The sequence below is a fragment of the Nansenia antarctica genome, assembly GCF_963989245.1.
Source record: "Nansenia antarctica genome assembly, chromosome: 6".
Classification (NCBI taxonomy): Eukaryota; Metazoa; Chordata; class Actinopteri; order Argentiniformes; family Microstomatidae; genus Nansenia; species Nansenia antarctica.
Window position 1 is genome coordinate 48,421,238 of NC_137676.1, and position 22,833 is coordinate 48,444,070.

The window sequence follows — 22,833 nt, forward strand, 5'->3', positions numbered from 1 at the left end:
TACTCACCCTGCTACTGCAGTCTGCTGACAGAACATGGCCACTCTCATTACCTGTATTCCCTCTTACATATATTTGCAGAAAATAAATCAATTTACACAATTGGTATGTATCTTTTTTGTTTGTTTTATTTGATCTACCAATGCTGTAAAAGCTCGGTCGGTCTGACATTAGAACATTTGTCAAAGGCACAGATTTAAGGATGGATGATAGATGGTTAAATAGCAGGGGATGCTGCTCTTTCCAACAACCTGACCCCATAGATACGCCAGAGAAGAGCCTTTTACAACATACATTAAACAACGTAAAGCAGAAGAGGTCAAACATATGTCCTTTGAGACTTGTTTGAGTGACTGCACTGAGGCATGACATGAAATATCAGACAAAATAGTGCAACATTCCATCAGTAAGTTCATGCCGTTTTGAACAAAACCAGTTGATCTCGAGTGAAATGTGGGCTATAAGGCTAAATCCACCATACTCCAGGTATGCTGAAGGCTTGTGCATTGATCTGCATTGATAAAACAAATGCTTTGTACTACAAAAAAAATCTCCCTCATTCTCCCTTACTTTAAGTCTTTAAAACAAATTATTTTTGCATTTCACAGAATATAACCATTCAAATAAATACACGCAATATCCTCATTTAAATGATATCAGTAAGACATATACTAGAAAACAAATACTATACATTCGTTTACACGAATATTAAAACTTTTGTAATACAATAAATGTCATGAATGAAAAAGTACAATAAAATGTCCAACACTTTAAAAAAAGAAACTTCCTCCTTAAAAGTGCCATGACCTTCTGGAGTGAGCAGAGGTGAGCAATGAAGGAAACTGTGTTGTCCAAGTCTTGACTAAATAAAAAGTATAAAAAAAAATATTGTCCTCCCCTTTAAGTGAATCAATTAGAGGACATTGTCTTTAAGAACAAAAAAAACAACAACAAAAAAAGTGAGACCTTTTCCGTGCATTCAGGTTTTAGCATGGAGAGCCCTTTTAAAAGGACTGAACTGAATGGCTCAAATTCAGTTGCAGTTTTGTGGGCCCAGATGCAGAGAAATATTACATTTCCCCCAATAACAGATGCCCAGTCCTTTCTCACTCTCCTCTCTGACTGAATGGAGAGCCCTAGCACACTCCATTCAAAGTCATTTTGTCACCAAGCACACACCATCACTTCTCTGTAGGCTGTAATCAGAAACACAGCAGACTGTATGGTTGTTCAAACACTCTCTGGAATGGATTAGATCAACAAACAATATACAAAGAAAGAGGTTCATGAACCTGTGTACTCTGATACGTTAGTTTTTTATTTGTTGACATCAATCGGACGACTGAGAAGATTAGAAAATTATCGTTTTTGTCTTTGGTTAGTTTCCCAAAAGAATCAACCAGTCAACAACATGTTAGACCTGAGCCAACCTGCCAGGTAGGCCATCAGCCTGGTTAGTGGGTTTATCCAGTTTCCAGGACAACAAATCAGACTGGGTAATGCTGTGATGTCACCAATAATTGGTAATTATTACACAGCCTGGTCAAGTGTAACATTGTCACATGATAAGCCATAACACATCATGTGAATGACAGGCTCTACACTTTAGTGTCTGCCTCGGCTTCAGTGGGCGTTGCAGCAGGGACGGAGGGAGGAACAGGGATCGGACGTTTCTTCCTCTGGGGCGGTACGGCAGGAGCGAGGACAGAGGGAAGGACAGGGATGGGACGCCTCTTTTTGGTGGCGGTGGCACGGCCGCTGCGGCCATTAAGGATGCCCTGGGCCACGCACTCCATGTCCTCCACAGGGATGTGCATGGCCTCAGCCATCTCCTGCTTGGTCACAGACACAAACGTAGGGTCTATGGCCAGAGAGTCCAGACCTCCCTCTATTAGCACCTGGGAGGGACAACAAGGAACATTTAGTTGACTTACATAGCCTTATGATTCTCATACAATAATACCTGAATCTGAAAGTAAAAAAAAAACTCCATACTCATGTTATTCCCATAAAAAATGTAATCCAATGATAATGTTACGATGAGCCTCGCCCAGGCAGGTATAAAGTTAGTGACTCTGGAGATGAACTCATACAGTAGTTGAGGTGGGCAGCTACCCTCTCACTCACCTCCTGAATCAGCTGGTCAGCAGCAGGCCAAGCGGCCACAGTAGCCTGGGAACAGTGAGACTGGCTATCACCATAGGTGAACTGCAAAGACAAAGAAGACATATGAAATATGGCATATGTATAGGGTGAAGTCGTCTTTCCTCAGATACTGTAGAGATGTTACCTGAGTGACGTCTGTTCTCATTGTGATGCCAGAGCAGGACCTGTTATCTACAGGAGACAAACAGAGGCTATTACTGCATCACTCCCATACATCAGACGGACTTAGTCAGGATGAAGAGTTCTAGTGCACTACAGACTATTTCAGTCCCATAGAAAGGCTGATGAACTGACCTTCGTTGGAATAGTAGAGCTGGGGACTCCCCTCTCTCTCATAAGAAAATCTATGACAAGCATAAACACCATTTAGAGTGCTTCAGACCAATGATACTGTATATAGAGTATACACACAGGCAAATAACACATACTGTACTTGTAGCAGCTTTCTCACTTAAATAAGACGTTGGTATAACCAGGTGAAACTATTGAGGGGCACATCCAATGTACTTTTTGTCTCCATACTGTATAACCAGCATGCCACACCTGACACACCTGAATGGACCCACCACCATCCACCTGTAATTCCTAAAACGGAGGCTAGATGGGGTAGATAGATAGACACTTCTAATCTGGACCACAGACAAAAGATAAAAAATGACCAGAATAATGAGTAAGCAATGTAATCATGAAAAAATCAAGGAAGAAACCCCAACTGTATTATCGTCATCATCATAAGTGAAGTTTCAAAGCAACATTAACCCTGGTCTCTGTTGATGTTTGTGTTTTAAGATTCAGGTTGGGTGCAGTACTCACTCCTGCTCCAAGGCGGCGTTGTTGTTGCTGTTGTTCTTGGTGGGGGTCATGGGGAAGAACTCAGTGTTCTGCAGGAAGGCAGAGCCAGGGGGCGACTCACCGTCCTCTGGGCTGCTCTCAGAGAACTGCAGAGGGCGCTGGCTGGTCACCTGGGTGGGCAGGGGGCTACTGGGCTCTGTGGAGAATGGGTCCACGTGGTTCCCAAACAGACCGCCTGCACGCTGGTCAACCAAACACAAACACTGGGGTTACCACACACACTTGTTTACTTAGTTGATCAATAACATGTTAAGGATTTGTTTTAAATAGTGGTTTCAGACACAGAGCCTAGGCACACAATGAACATTCTTATATTTAGTAATTCCTGGTGTGACATGGATGAATGCTGTGCAGTGAACATCTCCATGTATGTCGACATCTTGCTCTGCTCTGGTCAGTGTCTCACCCTGTAGATGGCATCCTCATCCATGGTTTTGTCCATCTCCTCCTCGTTGAGCAGGTCTCCTGAAATAGCCCTGTGCAGCTCTGGGGCTGCCTCCTCCTCTATACTCCTCAGACCAGCCTGGGGAACAAGGACAAGGGGAGTGGGGTGGAGGAGAGGAGAGGAAGACACACAGAGAAGGAGGACAGGGGAATCACAGTGACGGATGGCAAAGAAAGAGAGAGATTAAAGGGAAAGTAAAGGAAGACATGGGGAAAGAGAAAGGAAGGGAGAAGAGGAGAGTAAGGGTAGGGTTATGGGTAGAATGGCGAGTATGTATTATGCAAACAAGTAGAGATTGGGTTTTAGGAGGAGAGTGGTAAAAAACGCCATAGAGGTCTAAAGAGAAAGAAGGAGTTGTTTCTATAAAGCAAGAGTCTGGCCTCACCTGGATCTCTGGACCTGTGGCAGTGGTCTTGTTCTTGGTGGGCCGGTAGCCATAGTACTCCTCTTGGCGCTTCATGAACTTGCGGAAATGGTCCTGGATGAGGAAGGTGGCATAGAACTTGCCCACAGTCACCTCATCATCTAGGAAAAGAAAACACTGTCAAATTGACAACCTTTCCTCTGTCAATGTACTGTACATTCAGTTGTGCAGCATTCATGTTGTGGTCACAGCAAAATGCTCACCTCCCATTGGTGGAATGACCTGGTCCAATAGTTTCATACTGGTGCGTTTCCAGATCTTCTTTATAATGGCTCTCAACTCCTCATTGGCCTGCTCAAAGTTTCCTAATACAGATAAGGAAGGGAGGGGAAATACTGCATGTAATACATTATCATAAAAACAAACATGAACATGTTTTATGTAATATGTGTGAAGTTCTAGAAATGAGATAACATTTACACCATTTAGCAGACGCTTTCATCCAAAGCGACTTACAATTAAAGATGACAGGGACAGTGTCCATGGAGTAACTTAGGGCTAAGTGCTTTACTCAAGGGTGGTGTTCCCAGGTGGGATTTGAACTCATGACCTTGTGATCACCAGTCTAACTCACTATCAACTACACCACTACCCCCACTAGGCCACCTCCACTAGGCCACCACTACCCCCAGATGTACACACCTTCTGTCTTGATCTTGAGAGCAGTTCTAACGAGGGCAAACAGGGTGGCATTGAAGGTGACTGTGCCATCGCTGTTCAGTGGCATGTTCATAGAAATCAAGCGCTGGGGGAGAGGACAGAGACAGAGTGGGCATCAGTGTGGAACGAAACCTATCAAACAGATTCCCACGGTACTTTACACCACTGAAAGAAACTGTCATGGCATTTGATCCCGTTTGTAAGTAACTGACCTTGCAGGCAGAGTGATGAGGGCAGAATTTCCCAAAGCCCAGTGGAGGCTGGAGTCGTCGTAGTAGTGTTACCACATCCAGATGCTTAATACGCCCCCTGCATGTCAGGAGGACAAACTGCACTTAGACACATGGGTTTGCAGGGCAGAGCTACTGTACACCAGCTTTGGTTACGCAGACGCGGAACATGACATGGATATGATCAGAGCTAAATTAAACTTCCTCTGCTTTCACAGGGAGTGCAGTGGGGTTGTGCAGACAGCAGACTCACTTGGCTTCTGGGTCGTACTCAGCCCAGATCTTCTTAAACTCATCCAGATGATGTGGACCCAGGATGGACCAATCACGAGTCAGGTAATCAAAGTTATCCATAATTACAGCCACAAATAAGTTGATAACCTTGGCATGGAAAGAAAGAACAATCAACTACAGCAAAGTATCTGTTTATAATCAAGTATGCTCAGAGCTAGTTCTCAGACAATTCCGACAAGAGATAATTTCTCCTAAACCGCATCATTAGGCATATCCCCTCTTGTAGTTTGAACTATGCCTCAATCATACAGTGTGATATTATCCGGTGATTTCACAACACTAGCTGAGCACTGACCAGGAAGGCACAGAGCATGTAGAAGCTCATAAAGTAGAAGACAGCGAAGCCGGCCCCACAGGTGTACTCTTCCCCAGGGTGGTAGTCAGATTTGGGATCACACAGCTTTCCATACATACTGGCCAGCATGATCTCCTGCCATGCCTCCCCGGTGGCACACCTGATCAGTGACACACACACACACACACACACACACACACACACAACACACACACACACACACAAACCTCAGTGATGGAGCAACACACACACACACACACACAGACATACACAGACATACACACACACACACACACACACACACACACACACACACACACACACACACACACACACACTCAAACCTCAGTGATGGAACAAGTCCCTTGACACTGACTAAAACACTCACCGGAATAGTACCAGGACAGCCTGAGGGAACGTCTGGAAGTTGTTGTTGCGGTTGATCTGTGTGCCATCCACTAGAGCTATCTTACCAAACACCTGGAGGACAAGCACCCAATCCATACACTTGATGATACTTGATGTGTATCATATTGTATCATATTGTATTGTGTAGGCTAATTGTTGGCAATATAATGTTTGTTTATAGCCATACTTGGCGGTGGCCTTGTTTTACCTGCATCCCAACGACAGCATAGATGAAGAAGAGCATGATGATGAGGAGGGCTACGTAGGGTAGAGCCTAAACAACACACACACACACACACACACACACACACACACACACACACACACACACACACGCACACACACTTGTCAAAACCAATGATACCCACATAAACTATCATAAGTCACTGACATAGAGAGACTAGTACAGAGTATGTGCCCTTGTGTTGACCTGGAAGGACTTGATGAAGGTCCACAGGAGGTTCCGGATGCCCTCTGATCGATTGAGCAGTTTCACCAGACGCATGACACGGAAGAGTCGGAAGAACGTGATGGAAACTCTAGCATTTTCTGCATACTTTTAGCAAACAGAAACAGAGAGTTTGTATGATATTTGAATTCATTCATGCAAAATTACATAATTACAGAATAGATTTGTATTTATTTAAATAATCTGAATGAGCAGATAAAATGGCTGATCTGTGCTTGTGTTGACTTACAGCAATGGCCTGCATGGGGTTTGTCTCCTAGAAAAAGCAGAATAGATAATATTAGTTTAATAAAATCTTAATTATTGTTCATACTGTATCATTAACAACATGTGGGGGGGAAAAGGTAAACAGTGGTATGTTTGCAATCTGAGGATGATGTTAATACAAGAGCCAATTTGCATAAATACTTACTATCATAGACTAGAGAGTTATAAAGCATGATACACACTTCTTGATAAATGTAAGTAATGCTACCTGTGAGAAATTGTAGCACTTTGTAACACATGCAAAATACACACAGATCATTCAGGCATTAAGACAATGAACGATTATCATACATGTACTGTACATGCATACATGTAGCGACACATATCATTACTTACTGCGTCGATGTCGTCGGTCAGTTAGTTAATGCATGTACATAGTCATACAGCTTAATCTCAGATACAATTGTATGGCAAGATTCAATATCATAACCACTATTTCCTGTGATTCCGTCTGACTGCTATTAGCCTCAAACCATAGCATCCCAGTAGTAGAGAGCTTGCTAAAGACACTCAACTCTATCTAGAGTAACAGTAAGTGGAGTGCTCACACAGCAAGGCCCATGCAGTGCAGGGTGATATTTACAGCACAGCCATGGAGACAGTACAGGCCTCCACTGGAGGCCAGAGAAGCCTGGAGAGATGGAGGATAGAGAGAGATAGAAGGAGGATAGAGAGAGATAGAAGGAGAGAGGTTAGACGGGTGGGAGTGAAAGAGGGGTGGAAGGTGTATTGCAGGGTGGAGAGAATGCCATTTGTGAGGGGGGAGTTTTGTGGGTGAAAAAGGGGAACAATATGCAATGTGAAAGAAGGGAGGGTGCCTCAAATCTTGACCAAGGAGTGATCCTGAAGACTGAAACAGTACTGTGGGGAGGGTAAATAAGAGTCCTTTGTGCTTTAACTCATTCAACAGATATCATATCATATATTGTACCATAGAAAATCATATAAGTAATCCTTAAATATGGTATATGTTAAAAACAAGTTACAGCAAAACAATGAGGAAAGATAGATGTAGATGATTCCAAAGGAGGCCCTCTATCACATGTGTTTGGTGGACATTTGGTGGACGGAGCATTCCAATGACTGGGGGTGGAGATGGTCTTGAGGTAGCACAAGGCAATGGGGGGGGGTCTAACAGTGGTACTGACCGTGTTGCTACCCACAGCCTGCTGTTGTCTCTGAGTATAAGTGTTGAATAAACACAGTCCAATGTTATCACTGATATTGCATAAAACTATTGCTTTTACAAGACATGCAGGTTTGTATTGCATAAATGGCATATCATGTCTTTGTTTTAAATGAATCCCAAAAATGTCGGAAGGACATTGTTCTGCGTACTCACATCAACCTCACTAAGGATGACATCAACGACACTGCCGATGACGATAACGAAGTCAAAGACGTTCCACGGGTCTCCAAAGTAGCCCTGCACAGACAGTACATACACAGTTCACACGGGTCATTATACTAAACATTCCAGCCAGCCCAGCGTTTTTCTAGGCTGGACCTTGTGTCGTGAAAACAAAAACCGGATTTCACGAGACTACTCGCAGCCCGGAGACCAGGGTTACCTTACCTTAGCTTTGAAGGCCATGAGCTTGAGTATCATCTCTATGGTGAAGAGGACAGTAAAGATGACGTTCAAGGTGTCCGACAGCTTGGTCACATAGTGTGACTGATTACAGTGCTACATATCAGGCATTGGAAACAAAGACACCAGTAAGGGAAAGTTACAGGTACAGACGTAACAAAGTTACAGACAGTGCTTGAGTTGGACGGGTACACACGGGTACAGAGCACCTAAAACACACGGGTACTGAGCCATCTTTTTCAGTCCACTTCAAGCACTGGTTACAGAAACATATTTCATATCGGGATAAAGTCCCAATGGCAGTGGCTCAGGGGGTGATATGGGTGTGTTTACCTGCATCCCCAGACATAAGGTGTTGAGCATGATGAGGAAGAACATGAGGTACTCAAAGTAGCAGGAGGTCACGACGTACCACACGCGGTACTGGGTGGGGTTCTTAGGGATGTAGCACCTCAGAGGCCGAGCTTTGAGAGCATACTGGACACACTGACGCTGAAGGGGATAGATATAGGGCCTTAGGGTTAATAGGAACTACAGCATATCCCACCGTTTTATAACAATGGAAAACATCTTCACATCATCTTTAAAACAAATATTTGTGACATTATCACAGGATATTTCTGTGGAAATTCAGTTACATATTGAATGTGGCCTAAAGGGCATGCTTGCATGAGTACAAGTACACATTGTAAAGCCTTTCTGGCTGAGGTTCATCCATGTCAATGTTCCCTGGTCAGTCAATCACTGTACCTGGTTCTTGTCCAGCTCACAGTCCTTATACTCCTGCTCTCCCTGCTCCTGGAAGGTTACGATGACGAAGCCCACAAAGATGTTCATCATGAAGAAGGCGATGAGGATGATGTAGATGATGAAGAAGATGGAGATGTCTACGTGGTTGTTGAAGACGGGACCCATGTCCTCTCGGTCTGAGTCTATGGCTCTGTACAAAAGCCTGGGTGCAGAGAAGGAAGAGAGGTTCTAAATGACCCATTGAGAAAACATTATGACAGATGAGCATGTCAAGACACATGTTAGACACAAGAGAAAGAATGATATTCACTTCAACGATATTCATGCCATTCTGTGGTGATACTCACTGTGGCCATCCCTCAAACGTGGACACTGTGAAGAGCGCTAGCATGCCATTGAGGACATTGTCAAAGTTGAAGTCACTGTTGGTCCACTGTCGTGGTGCTAGGACAGTGTCCTGGAGAGAATTCTCCATGTGTTTAATAAAGGTTCCCCTGTAGGGTGAAGGGATGATTGAAAATACTCAGATTTAGACTTAGATGTAGATAAAGATAGTACAGATATGAGATCACACAATTGGTGCAACTACCAAAACTTTATAGAAAATGTATTTTTCTTACTGGCACTCCACTTCAGTCAATTTGGAGGAGTCTGTACAACTGTAGAATTTACCCTGGAGAAATAACATAATCATGACATGGCCTCTCTCAATGTATTTGAGTAATTTGAAAACATGACCATTATATAATAAATCATTAGAAAACCATTGAGCTAGCTATGACTTTGTTCTTGCAGTGTTCTGTCATTGACTGCACATCAATTGCATAATAGCAGTGGAAATCTCACCTTGAAGAGCTGGACTCCTATGCAGGCAAACATGAAGTCTAGCAGCATGGTGACCAGGACAATGCTGCCAATGTTACTGATGGCCACAAACAGACTCTGGACCACGTGCTGTCAAACACAACAAACATTTATGTTTCTAAAATAATTAGCCCATATGTGATAATAATGTTACAAACATAGATACTTGACACAGGTATCATGTGTATTAGACCTTGTGTATTTTACAATGTAGTATACTTCTTCTTCTTCTTCTTCTTATTATTATTATTATTAAGAGATGTACAGTAGGAGTGTGCGTTTTACCTTTAACCCCTTGGCTCTGTTGATAGCCCTCAGAGGCCTCAGCACCCTCAACACCCTGAGAATCTTCACCACAGAGATGGCACTAGACCTGCAGACAACAGTCAAACAACAGACAAGGTTGTATCAACAACAATGCTAACATGTTAACCCTTCTCCATCTCTGACAGAAACACTGATACATTTATGAAACAAACATCAAGTTGTTGCAAACAGCAGCCCCGCAATTTTACATTTTAACCATTTAGCAGACGCTGTTATCCAAAGTGACTTACAATTAGACATTCCAGGGACAGTCTCCATGGAGGAACTTAGGGCTAAGTGCCTTACTCAAGGGCACACTAGTGGTGGTGTTCCCAGGTGGGATTTGAAGTCCTGACCTTCTGATCATCAGTCCAACTCACTAGGGCCTAGGCCACCTCTACCGCAATTCAAGTTGCTCTGACCGAGTCTCGAACTTGTCACCTCTGGTTTGCCGACACACGTGACTTTCTCCTCAAATACCCCGATGTAAACCAGCTACGTTATCGAAAAGCTACCATCTCAACTCCGTTACACTTACTCCATTCCCATGGACAGCAGGGACACGCCCACCACGATCAGATCCAGAATGTTGAAGGAGTTGCGACAGAAAGAGCCGGGGTGGAGGAAGACACCATACGTTGTCATCTGGAGGGCAGACAAGTGGTTACACACAAACTGGCACTAATGCCATACCACCTACAGTACATCAAACTATACCGAACTACACTATACCATACTATCCACTGTATCAGTTCAGTGCACTTTACCTTCAACACGACCTCAATGGTGAACACAGAAGTGAAGACGACATCAGCGTTGGCCAAGATCTGCATAGAAAATAGAGGGTTGGTAGGACTGTTATTGCACATATGAATGCCATGTGAGATCATTCCTACAGTGGGTGAGAGTGTGTTGGCACCTTGTTCCTGAATGAGTTGGGGTCAATGGGGTCCTCTGCTGCCAGGGAGATACTACTAAGGAGGATGAAGAGCAGGATCATGTTGGTGAAGGGAGTGGCGTTGATGATCTTGTGGCACAGCTTACGGATCCTGGCCAGCAGACACACAAACAATATAGACATGGGCAATTAGTCATCGGAATATCAAGAGGTCAGTTCATTGTTATTGTTCCATTGTTTTTCTCACTTCTTATGATTCATAATGACACTGTGAATGTTTAACTTTCAGACTCTGCTAAGTGCCATGGTTATTGTTGTTGTCCCTATTGTTGTATTCTGGAACTGTGTTGATCATACTTGTTCTGTGGGCCAAATATGAAGAAGGAGCTGGCCTCAGGCATGGGCACTGCCTCCTCCTTCAGCGCGAGATCAGCCATTGGTCGAGGCCGGGGGCTAATGGGGATATCTGGCACCTCCTCCTCATCATCACCTGCAGGGGGAGGGTTCGCAGTTGTCAAATTAAGTAGCTCTCGTATCAAAATAAGTACATTTTTCAGGAAGAAACATAGCAATGAGAACATGTCAAAGCACTGGTAAAAAAGATAATGTATTATATCAAGAATCAACACAACAATATCAGAAAACTAATATTATGGATAACAACAAGTTCATGTAAGCATTTACAGGCTTTATAAGGCAGTGGTCAGAGTATGTAAAAATAGACTTAAAACCTGTAAAATCAATGATCCTTAAGAGGCTAATAATAATGAGGGGTGACTATACTTGTACTGTATCATAGCCAAGTGAAGAGCCCTGACTCTCAGCCCATCTAATGAGTTCAACACTTGCCAGCTCTTTTTTTTTTTTATGTGTGCGCGAGAGTTAGCTACTATAGCTTACCAGGAAAGTCTGCAGGAGGGAAAGGGTCTTTCACTTCATTGACGTTGGATTCAAACTCATCTACTCTCATCTGGAAAAGCAAAGTACATCAACATAGCATAGTTAATAAATAAACACATCAACTGTACCCACATCACACAGTTCCCAATGATACAGTAGCTATATCAGGGACAAGTCAATGTCTTCAGGACTGAAATACTGTAATGTGAGCCTGCATCCGGCTATAGAAAGAGCCCTGACCTTAGCTGTGGTGGGGATCCCCTCGATCTTAGACCTCTGTTCCGCCAGCTTCTTCGCCAATAGAGCCTTCTCCTCATCTGACTTGTTGGGCATAAGGGACCTGAGAGCACCAAAACAGAGGAAGGAGGATAAAAAGGTAAGAAAGATAGAGGATGTTTAGTAAATGACAGCTGATGATCGTTATCTTTCGCTCATCTTGCATTGTTGATAACAGAAAGTGTACTGAGTGTGTGTTCACCCGAGCAGCTTCCTCCTCATCTTCTCCTCAGTTTTCTCTTTCTGAGCTGAGGTCAGGCTCTCGGCCTCCGCCAGGTTGTCCACGGCGATGGCCAGGAAGACGTTGAGGAGGATATCTGGCATCAGGCCGCTCAGGAAAACAACAAGAAGTGAAGAACTATAGAACCCGCCTACCTAATCTGGTCTTTACTCGGACTAGGACATTATACAATTATTCACAGCCTCTCACCCATCCTTCCTGTCTAAAATCTCTACATAATCAGACCAAAAACTACCTGAAACCTTTTTTTCTGTGAGTGATATTGCGCGGGACTTTGATGACATTGCGACTCCATTGTCATACATTAAGTTGTGATGGATACAGTTCCCAACCACGAACAGGAAGATGAAAAAAATGCTGACCAGTATTCCAGGGAAGACCGGTCCTCCATAGGCCATTATCCCATTGTACATGATGGAGTTCCAGTCCTCTCCAGTCAGGACCTGACATCACAAGGGTTAGGGTTAAATAAACGATTCAGATGCTACTTTGAATACAAATCAATTCATTTAATGACTGCAGCTGGGTGGCTAAGCTAAGAATGACCCATTCACCATCTCAAGAGTGTGAAAGGGGAGGATTCTAGTTCAGTACCTGGAACACACTGATGAGAGCTTGGGGGAAGTTGTCAAAGTTGCTGCGGCGGACCTCCTGATCGGGAAAGTTGAACTTTCCCCCGAACACCTGCATGCCCAGGAGGGAGAAGATGACAATGAAGAGGAAGAGGAGGAGGAGCAGAGAGGCGATGGAGCGGATAGAGTTCAGGAGAGAAGCCACCAGGTTACTGAGAGAGGTCCAGTACCTGGCAACCACAGGAGAGAATAAGGGGATTACCATAGGCAGAGATGTATTAAATGTAGCGTTTAGTTACATTGTCATACTGTACCAAATGTTACATTTGAGTATATGGTTCAGTATGACAGCAAAATACAAACAAACATTTGAATCAATACTACTAACAGACTTTTTCTCGGGTGTAAAGATGTTTTTAGGACATTGACTTACTTTGTGACCTTGAGGAGACGCAGCAGCCTGATACACCTGAGTACAGAGATGCCCAGAGGGGACATGACCTCCAGGGACACCAGGATGACCTCCAGGATTCCCACCATCACCACGAAGCAGTCGAAGCGGTTGAACAGCGACATGAAGTAGATGGGCACACCCAGCACGTACATCTGCACAAGCATCTCCAGTACAAACAGGGTCAGCAGCCCCTTGGTGGCATTGTCTGATGTTAGAGACAGGTTGAGATAGTCAACAAGGAGCAGGGAGAGCAAAGATGGGCAACTAAGAACTGATCCTGTGTCACCTGTGCTGTTGAATTCAACTAGAGTACTTCGCTAGAAATATAGAGCTATTCCTGTATCACTAGTTGAGTTTTCTTTTCTATGGAGATAACAGCAGTAAAACAAGTCTTATCTCAATGAGATACAGTATAACCCAAAAAAACATGTACTTATGCAAAACATGCTTCATATAAATTCACTCTGAATAGCAACTTAGGACAGACCTTGTAAAGCAGTGAGTGAGTCAGGCTGGTGGTGATGTTCTGTGGCAATGGCCAGTGTGTTGAGGAAGACCAGGACGATCACCAGCCAATAGAAAGCCTTGGATTTCACATACGCATGGCACTTCAACCTGAAGAAGCGGTTCCAGCGACGGGCGAGGCGACTGGACAGAAAGAGAGAGGGGGGGGGACAGAGTGAGAGAGAGAGAGAGAGAGAGAGAGAGAGAGAGAGAGAGAGAGAGAGAGAGAGAGAGAGAGAGAGAGAGAAGAGTTGAATTAGCTAATTCTGTGATTGTTTATATACTCTACACTTATATACTTTACACCATGGTAAAGTCATTGTACTCACTAGTAGTACACCACGCGGCTCTTGCCTTCCAGCTCATAGAGACTGTCTGCGTCTGAGCCTCCATCTGTCAATGGTAGGAGTCCTGGCAAAGATTTGTGAATGAATGAACATTTGTGTGTTAGGTCCACTTGTGGCTCTGTCGCTCTATTCTACAATACAGAATACAATACAGGCTCCAAGATTGATGTTTTCACGTCCAACGACTTACTGACAATTTACTGCCAGCAGCATTCCATTTAGAATATTAAACATTTTGAATCTCATGTAACTCCAGTTGCCTGGATACTTCATGGTCATGGAGATACTAAGCAGAGTGGCAGGTGTTTGTGGTACCCTTAGTGGCACCCTTACCCTCCTGGTCAATGTCTAGGACCTCAGCCTGGGTGATCCACTCCATGTAACCCTTCAGGTCCTCATCCAGCTGCTGCTGTTCACGCAGCTTCAGGAACTCTCCACGAGACTTGGACTTCTCTCTCTCCTTAGTGAACTCTCTGTGTGAGGGGAGGAAAAAGCAGTTGAGAGAACCCATCTCTTTAAGGTTTTGTTTAAGGTTTTGTCCCCAAGGAAAAAGGGACATGACTTGTGTAGTCATAGAGAAGAATGGACTGATAAAGGAATTCGTACCCACTGAGCACGCCGAGAACCAGGTTGAGAATGAAGAAAGAACCTAGTAGAATGAGGCTCACGAAGTACATCCATGGCCACTCATTCCCTATGGCATCATTCACCTGCAACAGACCACAACGTCATTACCAAGTCATACGATGTGTTTTCTGCTAACTTGTCTCATTATGAGAACATTCCAATTAATGTATGGGAGAATCCGCTCAGGGTGTGCTCATTTTAGTTCTAGGCCAATACTAACACACCTGATTCAGCCCATTTAATCAAGGGCTTGGTGATCAGTTGATTAATACAATCAGTTGTATCATTATTGGGCTTGGGCAAAGATCTGCACCCCCTGGGCATCTCAAATAAATGGATTGGACAACACTCTGATGTAGACAGTGTTGAGAGCATCTGATCGAATCAGGAGACTAACCCAGTAGAGCACTTCCGTCCAGCCCTCCATGGTTATGGACTGGTAGACGGTCAGCATTGCAAATCCAAAGTTGTCAAAGTGGGTGATGCCGTTGTTTGGCCCCACCCAGCCTGGCCGACACTCTGTGCCATTGATGGCGCAGCGGCGCCCGTAGCCAGCCTGGGCACAAGGGGCGGGCAACTCGCCTTCCGCAGTGGCCATGATGTCTGGAGGAGAGAGAAGAGCACAAACACATGTGTGGGCAAGTGGATGATATGTTTCATAAACATGAACCTCAACTGAAACACCTATATCAAATCATTATGTTTGCAAAGGTGTGTTGATGAGGGGTTAGCCCTTTGATTATAAAGTGGTAAATGCTCAAGTGCAACAATCTTGTTTTGACCCAGTAACGTACCAGTGCCTGTGTAGTAGCAGGTCTTGTGCATCTTACACTTGAAGAGCTCCAAGCCTATGATTGCGTAGATGGTGACCATGAAGAAGACCAGCAGGGCGATATGCAGGAGGGGCAGCATGGATTTGAGGATAGAGCTCATCACCACTTGCAGGCCTGGAGAGGAACAGCACACAGTCTTTAAGTTCAGCACAAAAACTCCCCTGCAGAATGATTGTCAAATCAATGTCTCCTATTTAAACTAAACTGATATTGATTAGTGCACCTCTAATACCCTAGTATTAGTGCAGGGTTATAGAGGTTCTTACTGGGGACTCCTGAGACGAGACGCAGGGGCCGCAGCACTCTGAATGCTCTCAAAGCCTTCATATCGAACCCCCCACTCTTGTCCATGGGAACGCCTGCTATTATATTGATGGTGTCCACGAAGAAAGTGAAAAGACTGAGGGCCGAAACATTACAATACAGTATATTAGTAACTTGACTCCTCTACTGGTAAATTGGGACAGAAACCAAAATATGATTGTAAGAGAGCATTGTTTTGGACTGTGTCAGTGTGAGCAAAATAATTATATTTTGAGACCATACTAATCATGATTTTTTTGTAAAATAACCATTTAGACAAGATCATAGTGAGTTGGCATGGTTCTGAGTTGGCATGGTTCTCAAGTTTTGTTTTATGGCCTTTAGGGGTGCAGGTGGCATCACTCAGTAGGGCTCCTCTTACCCCATGACGACGATGACGAAGTCCAGTATGTTCCAGCAGTTCCGTAAATAGGCACCCTCGTGGAACATTAACCCATACGCCACGATCTTCAGAAAGCACTCAGCAGTGAAGATAATCAGAAATATGTACTCCAGGCTCTCCTGAACAGAAACACAAAGACCAGACTTTGACACCAATTCCCATCCCCTTATAGTCATAGCAAAGAGCCAATCTTGCAGTAAAGCCATAGTTTTTATAGGGTATTAAGAGTAAGCATTAAGTTATATGATTGGGGTCACAGAAATCTTTGACATGAAGGCTGCCTTAGAAGGAAATATGAATAGGCAATCTGATGAAAAAATGGTTCTTGAATTACATTTATACGTATTAAATGACACACATATTACATTTCTCTGCTTATTAACTCATCACAGACTTGAATAAATGGGCCCTAAAACAGTTTAAGGGAATGTGACTCCTGAGAAGGGATGAATGGAGAGTGGGTAGCTTAAGTTCAAATGTCTGAGTTTTGTCAGACTGACAAATGTAAACTGTTTGAGAGGAAAATGTTGATGTTTTGGTAAAGAATGGTAAACAAAGACGATCTATGACTTCTCACAAGTTTTGGTTGCTAATGTTATTCATGTGAAGTCAAATAGGAGCTTATATCAACACACTGGTAACATTTCCCCCCCGCTGTGTTTCTCAGTGGAGTTAGTTCTAGCATTGATACTGTCAAAGAGAGGACATGCGCACACGCACACGCGCGCGCACACACACACACACACACACACACACACACACACACACACACACACACACACACACACACACACCAAACAGCACCATGTATGGTTTCCCTCAGGCTTCTGTGTGTGTATACACTTCACTGTGGCAGAGAAATGCACACTGGCACCACAAAACTGCTCCATGGTGGCATATACAGTATATATCATCTTGATAGGCTATATTTCAAAGACCTGTGTTGCCAGATCATCCTATCAAACCTATCACTGCATACTAAGGAGAGTTGATTAGCTGAATTACCTTACTTGAAAAAAAATAATGAATGCTAAAAGACAAACATTGTACATACCACACAGTACACTGGCTTGTGCAGTAGATAAAGGACAAGTAAGTACCACCAGAGTGATACCTTCTAAGATAGTCACTTACATTGGTTCATTTATATTTTGCTGCACTGTACTTGCTCCAATTATCAATCCCTTCTTATTGCATGAGGCCACAGAACACATCCAGTCCATACAGTTGGGGGGAATTATTTAGCATGTAGGTCAAAATGCAGAAAAAAGCTGAGTTTTTCCAATGCGTATTTGAAACATAGTGAATGAAATGAAAACTGTGAGGCCAAGGCACGCTCCTCTGAAGTAGTGGATTACAGTTTTATGAGCTGATATATTTCATAAGTGGGGATGAATTACACGGAGCACTATGTGAGTGTGGGCGTCTCTTGTCTCCAGTGACTGTATGTGTCCATGAGGTGACGCTGTCTGGGACGACCTACTTCTTCTTCAGAGCCCACGAGCCAGCTCCTGTTCCAGGCTTCACATTTCTGGAATGACACTCTAAGGAGCCAGATGGGTGGGCTAGGGGCCAACCGAGAAGTCATGGAGAAAATCAGGCTAGCATTAGGGCCGAATGAGATCGAATGACTTGTTGAATCCTACTAGGGGATGTAGGGCAATGCGTGTGTGTATCCATTAGATCCACGCCATGTCAACTCAATGCAGACCTTGGGTAGTGATGTTGAGTTATGGTCATGGAGGTGGGCCGCAAAGTACATTGGCTGCACCTACAGTGGCCGGTCTGGGTGCAAAGCTCTTGTGCCCTGAGGTCAAGACTTAAGCAGGGTCACAGACAGCCCATTTAACCCTTAGACTGACTGCTGTGTATGTCTGTGTCAACAACACTAGCCCCTAGTGTACAGAAGTGAGACCTTCGCCACACCTCTGACCCTCCCCATACCCCCAGATACACAGCCAATGGTCCCAAAAGCCATTCGGAACCATACAAGTAGCAGGAGACTACATGTGCAATGTAGGCCTTGAGTATCTATATCAATTAACACAACAAACAAGTAAGTGACTGCAAAAGGATAACTTTTACTGCCAGAAGAAAACACCAAAAAACACAGCAATCTTTAACTGTTTATAATTTCAGAAAATAGCTATTATTAACTATTAACTGTGTCTGTCGTGGCGTTTCTAATGGTGGATTTGTCAGTTGTTTCATCACGTCACAGCATCGGTAGATCAATTGAATGACCTCTGAACTAGAAAGACGATTGTGATTATTTTCCAAAAGAAGTAAATGTATAACCAACGGTCCTGTGTTCACAGCCCATGTCAATCTATCATTATCAGTCATGAGTTTTGAATAAACCTTTAGAAATCCCCTGAGTTGTGGATTTTTCTTTCAACATTAGACTCAGACCTATGGACTGCAGTCTCAGAGCAACACCAACACACACCTCAGAGGTCTAAATATAAAGCATCAGGACTGGCCGGGCTGGGGGAGGGGGGGGGGGGGGGGCGGCAACACCTGCCACTAGTCTTGCATTACAGTGTTAAAACCTAAGACACCTTCTGAGTCACCTGCCATGTAGAGTGTAATCGATTAAATTAAACCATTACTGATCAGCACGTAATCTTAGAAACAATGCACACCTGCTACAGCACAGTTGGAATCCATGGGAAAACATTTTTCATTTGTAATATTTTGACACTGTATCAGTGTTTTTGACAAATGGCTGCTTAGTGTTTTAATGACAAATTATGACTATTATTACTACTACTTATTACTTATTATTGAATAGTTCATTGTTACTGACTGCTGTTGTTGAGTGTGGAGCAATATCCCAAAACATTTCACTATGTATGTAAATTACAACTGTATGTGATATAAATGACAAATAACATTTGATTTGATTTGATTTGATTTGTTTTGACTGTATCTCAACACATGTCTCATATGACATAAACTCACATGGCACTCTCAAAATGATAACCTCAAGATCTCTAGTCTCATATGCATGTTTTTGTGAGGAACCAGCAGAGCCCCCAAGTAAAGAACTGACGGACAATTGGAGGCATGTTGAGGCTCAAGGGGCTCATTTAGCGAAGGCAGTCAGTTGTTGGAGTGGTGAGTCTGACCTGGCTAGCAGCAGAGAGAGCTACCAACAGACTGTGTCACCGGTGATTTTAGATCATACATCATACACCAGTGATAGAAGGATACAGTAATAGTTGGACAACTGACAATGCTTTTATATGAGCACCAGCTTGTGTAGAACGTAACATCATCCATACATAAAATCCTGCCAGCATAGATATCAGGTTAAACTCACATCCATGGACTTGAAAACCCCCCCATCAGAGGATTGAACTCCTCTGGTATAACGATGTTGTTAGACAATAATCAGAGCGTCCAGGCAGGTTCTCACCAGGTTGGTGTTGGTTTGGTTGCTGTCCTCCTCAGGCATGGGCGTGAACACAGCCAGGGACACACAGTTGGCAAGGATGGTACACAGGATGATGTACTCAAAACCTCTGGAGGTGAGGGACTCAGGACAACAACATGGAGATATACAGGAGACTGATAGAGACAATCATAGCACAGGTGCCAAGAGAGACTGACCATGTCAGAGGGAGACACTCTCTTCATATCCCAGTTAGATGTGATGTACTTGAATAGATTTTGGCAGTTTTTTTGTATTTGTAGGATATGAGGCCCATGTAGTTCATATTTGCATCTAAATTGGTTGCTGTAAGGATTCAACTTAGCCTGACGGCCAGACGAGTGTTGTAAATCTCCAAAAGATATGTGCATCTCTTCATGTTATCAAAAGAAAGTTTGCAACAGTGTACCTAATATTGTACTAGCAGCAGCCATGTTGTAAGCATGTAACATGTAGTACTGACTCCTGATGCTCCCTGGAACACCGTTCCTAAAACAGACCATCAATCTGCCACCCCAAGATTACTGTATGTGTAATCCTGCCTGCTCTCCTCAGTGCCTGGGAATTCCCACCCCTAGGGGGCGCTCCATTAAAATTCCCCTGCTAGCTCAGCATCATGTCTGGCTGACTGTGATGCCACAGCACAGCTGCAGTCACCAAGAATATTATCAAACAATTTAAACACACACTTATGAAGAACATTTTCCATCTGACCTAAATAGACCTCACCTATTCCAAAAGGCAACCCTGTGTAATGGTTTTCTAATGAGCTTTTCAATCTTGAGTACCTGAGGCCTGGATTATGTATGTATGTACAAAATAATGTGCAAACACTTTTTCTTTTCATGGTTGAATGTTGGACATTGCTCCAAAACATACAATCAGAAATAAAAAATAATAATCCAATATATCTTACATAGCCGAAATGATATTAATTCTTTGGTGCAAACAAGCACTTTACAAATATGCATAATACTGCATATCTACATCTTTAAAGGTTTTGCACTGTAGCAATAGAGCTCTTCAATTCACCCCTACAGTATACTGTGATAAATTCATTATCACACACAAGTCTATTTTAGATCAAATGTACAGATCATATGTTTAGATCATATGTATATACAGTATATATATATATATATATATATATATATATATATATATATATATATATATATATATATATATATATATATATATATATATATACCCGTATACCTCAGGGCGGAAAACCCCTGGAGGAACAACATCACTCAACAACCTGTCGTCGGGCTCCAAGCTTACTGTGCTCTAACATTTCATTCAGGGCTACTCTTTCCACATTACAAAGAATCCAAAGCCAGCCAAACACTTATCACTAAATTAAGAGGCTTCATTAATTGTTTCTGATAGCGGCTCTAAATAGCGCAGGGTTAACCTGTTGATAAGCCCCCCAGTCAGTGTGAAGACAGGGGTTACATGCTTCACATTTACTCTGGGAAGACAGACGCATAACAGTCTTAACACTCTCAGCAGCTCCCCTCCACAGAGATTTTAAAGAGGATAAACATGGGGCAGTGGTAAAGAACAAGATGGAACAGCTGGGAAATGTAGCAGTCGCCTACTTTTAGGTTTGCATGGGGGACATTTTTGCATCTGTGACTTGACAGATTTGAGTGTCAGATGGAAACCACTTATATAGCACCAAGCCCATGTCTGTTCAACAAAGTGTAAGGGTCTTATACAGTAAATAAGATCCTGTACAGTTTATGGAGCAATTCTTCAAGTGTTGGCAGTGTTGTGGTTCCACTATGATAAATGTAATAATTGTATAAGCATTTTCTGCAAGATTCTAACTGTAATATGTATCACAGAATGTGTGTGTGTGGGGTAGGTAAGTAAGTAAGTAAGTAAGTACAGGAGGCCTCTATGAAGGATACTTCCACTCGACGATGTTGATGCAGGCCTTGCGAAAGGGGTTCTTGAGGGAGAAGAAGAAGAGGGTGCGGGCTGGGCGAGGGTTGCCCCCCGTGGCCTGCAACTTCTTCAGCTTCTCCCTCTGCTTCCTCTTCAGCTCCTCTTCGTTCATGATGAACGAAGTCAACGGCGGCGCAGCATCGGCTGCCATCTTGAACTGTCCCTCCTTAGAAAACACTCTATCCTGAAAACACTTCTCTTCTCGCCAAATATTCCAAAACGGCTGTATAAGTCCAACCGTGGGGGGCCCCTTAAGTCCAGATCCTTGTGTGCTCTTCTTCTACCTCCAGTACCCACTCTTTTGTCTCCCCTCCTGACTCCGTCTCTCCCTCACAGAGGCAAAGACACAGCCTCTCCTCTTGGCTGAAGCTTTTCTTCTGTTATAAAAACTACACCAGGCAAGGAAAGAGTTGAGGAGCTGCAGGAGCTGAAGTTGGCCCCGCCGTGGTTTAAATATAGACAGCAAACCACTGACTGGCCATGCTTGGGGATGGCTGAGAGGGTGGGGTTAGGGGGCTTGGGATGGGGTAGGGGGGTTCGGGGGTGGTGAGGGGCAGGAGCAGAGAGCACAGGGAGGAAGGGAGGTCAGGTCTGGGTGGGGGGGCCTGAGACAGCAGAAAAACGAGCAGCCCCCCCAAAAGGTGCAGCTGTTCCTCTGCCGGCCACTGCTCTGCTCTAGCACCCCCGTCTGCTCTGTAGACACACACGTAGGAGAGGAGGAACAAGGGAGGAAAGAGGAAGAGGAGAGGAAGAATGAGGGAGGAGAGGAATTTAAGGAGAGGAGGTGTAAACGTTTTTGCCGCCAGTGACCAGGCAGACGTATTATGTTTGTGTGACACTGTGCAGAAGGAAGAGATTGTTTATAGACTGGTTGAGGTTGGAATGGGGGAGTGTGGGCAGGAACAGAGAGACAAGTCTTCTCAGGATATCAGCATGCCTAAGAATTCGGTTACACAACATATTTAATTTTATGTCATTCCAGGACAGTTTGGGGAAGTATGTAATTTGCATGAAGTGTAAACCACATGACAATACATTCCCCACCAAACTTTTCATTTCCTCAC

General features: G+C 43.8%; 1 protein-coding gene across 1 annotated transcript; it reads right to left on the bottom strand.

The window, feature by feature from the left end:
- Positions 1-1,596: 1,596 nt before the first annotated feature.
- LOC308160644 (dihydropyridine-sensitive L-type skeletal muscle calcium channel subunit alpha-1-like) lies at positions 1,597-21,920 on the bottom strand (the record flags this gene model as incomplete). The annotated part of the gene is made up of 45 exons (XM_080534588.1): positions 1,597-1,896; positions 2,126-2,206; positions 2,289-2,335; positions 2,459-2,508; positions 2,978-3,198; positions 3,423-3,539; positions 3,847-3,986; positions 4,089-4,190; positions 4,528-4,630; positions 4,758-4,854; positions 5,029-5,156; positions 5,365-5,524; positions 5,753-5,844; positions 5,981-6,046; positions 6,203-6,328; positions 6,471-6,497; positions 7,092-7,139; positions 7,851-7,934; positions 8,085-8,195; positions 8,433-8,591; positions 8,850-9,051; positions 9,197-9,343; positions 9,470-9,522; positions 9,696-9,803; positions 9,999-10,086; positions 10,558-10,664; positions 10,787-10,846; positions 10,939-11,068; positions 11,275-11,407; positions 11,818-11,887; positions 12,058-12,157; positions 12,296-12,410; positions 12,657-12,777; positions 12,929-13,136; positions 13,340-13,565; positions 13,848-14,008; positions 14,194-14,275; positions 14,539-14,684; positions 14,818-14,921; positions 15,236-15,441; positions 15,633-15,785; positions 15,938-16,071; positions 16,357-16,496; positions 19,799-19,904; positions 21,733-21,920. The coding sequence occupies 45 exons, from the start codon at positions 21,918-21,920 to the stop codon at positions 1,597-1,599; spliced, it is 5,547 nt and encodes a 1,848-aa protein (XP_080390714.1).
- Positions 21,921-22,833: the final 913 nt, after the last annotated feature.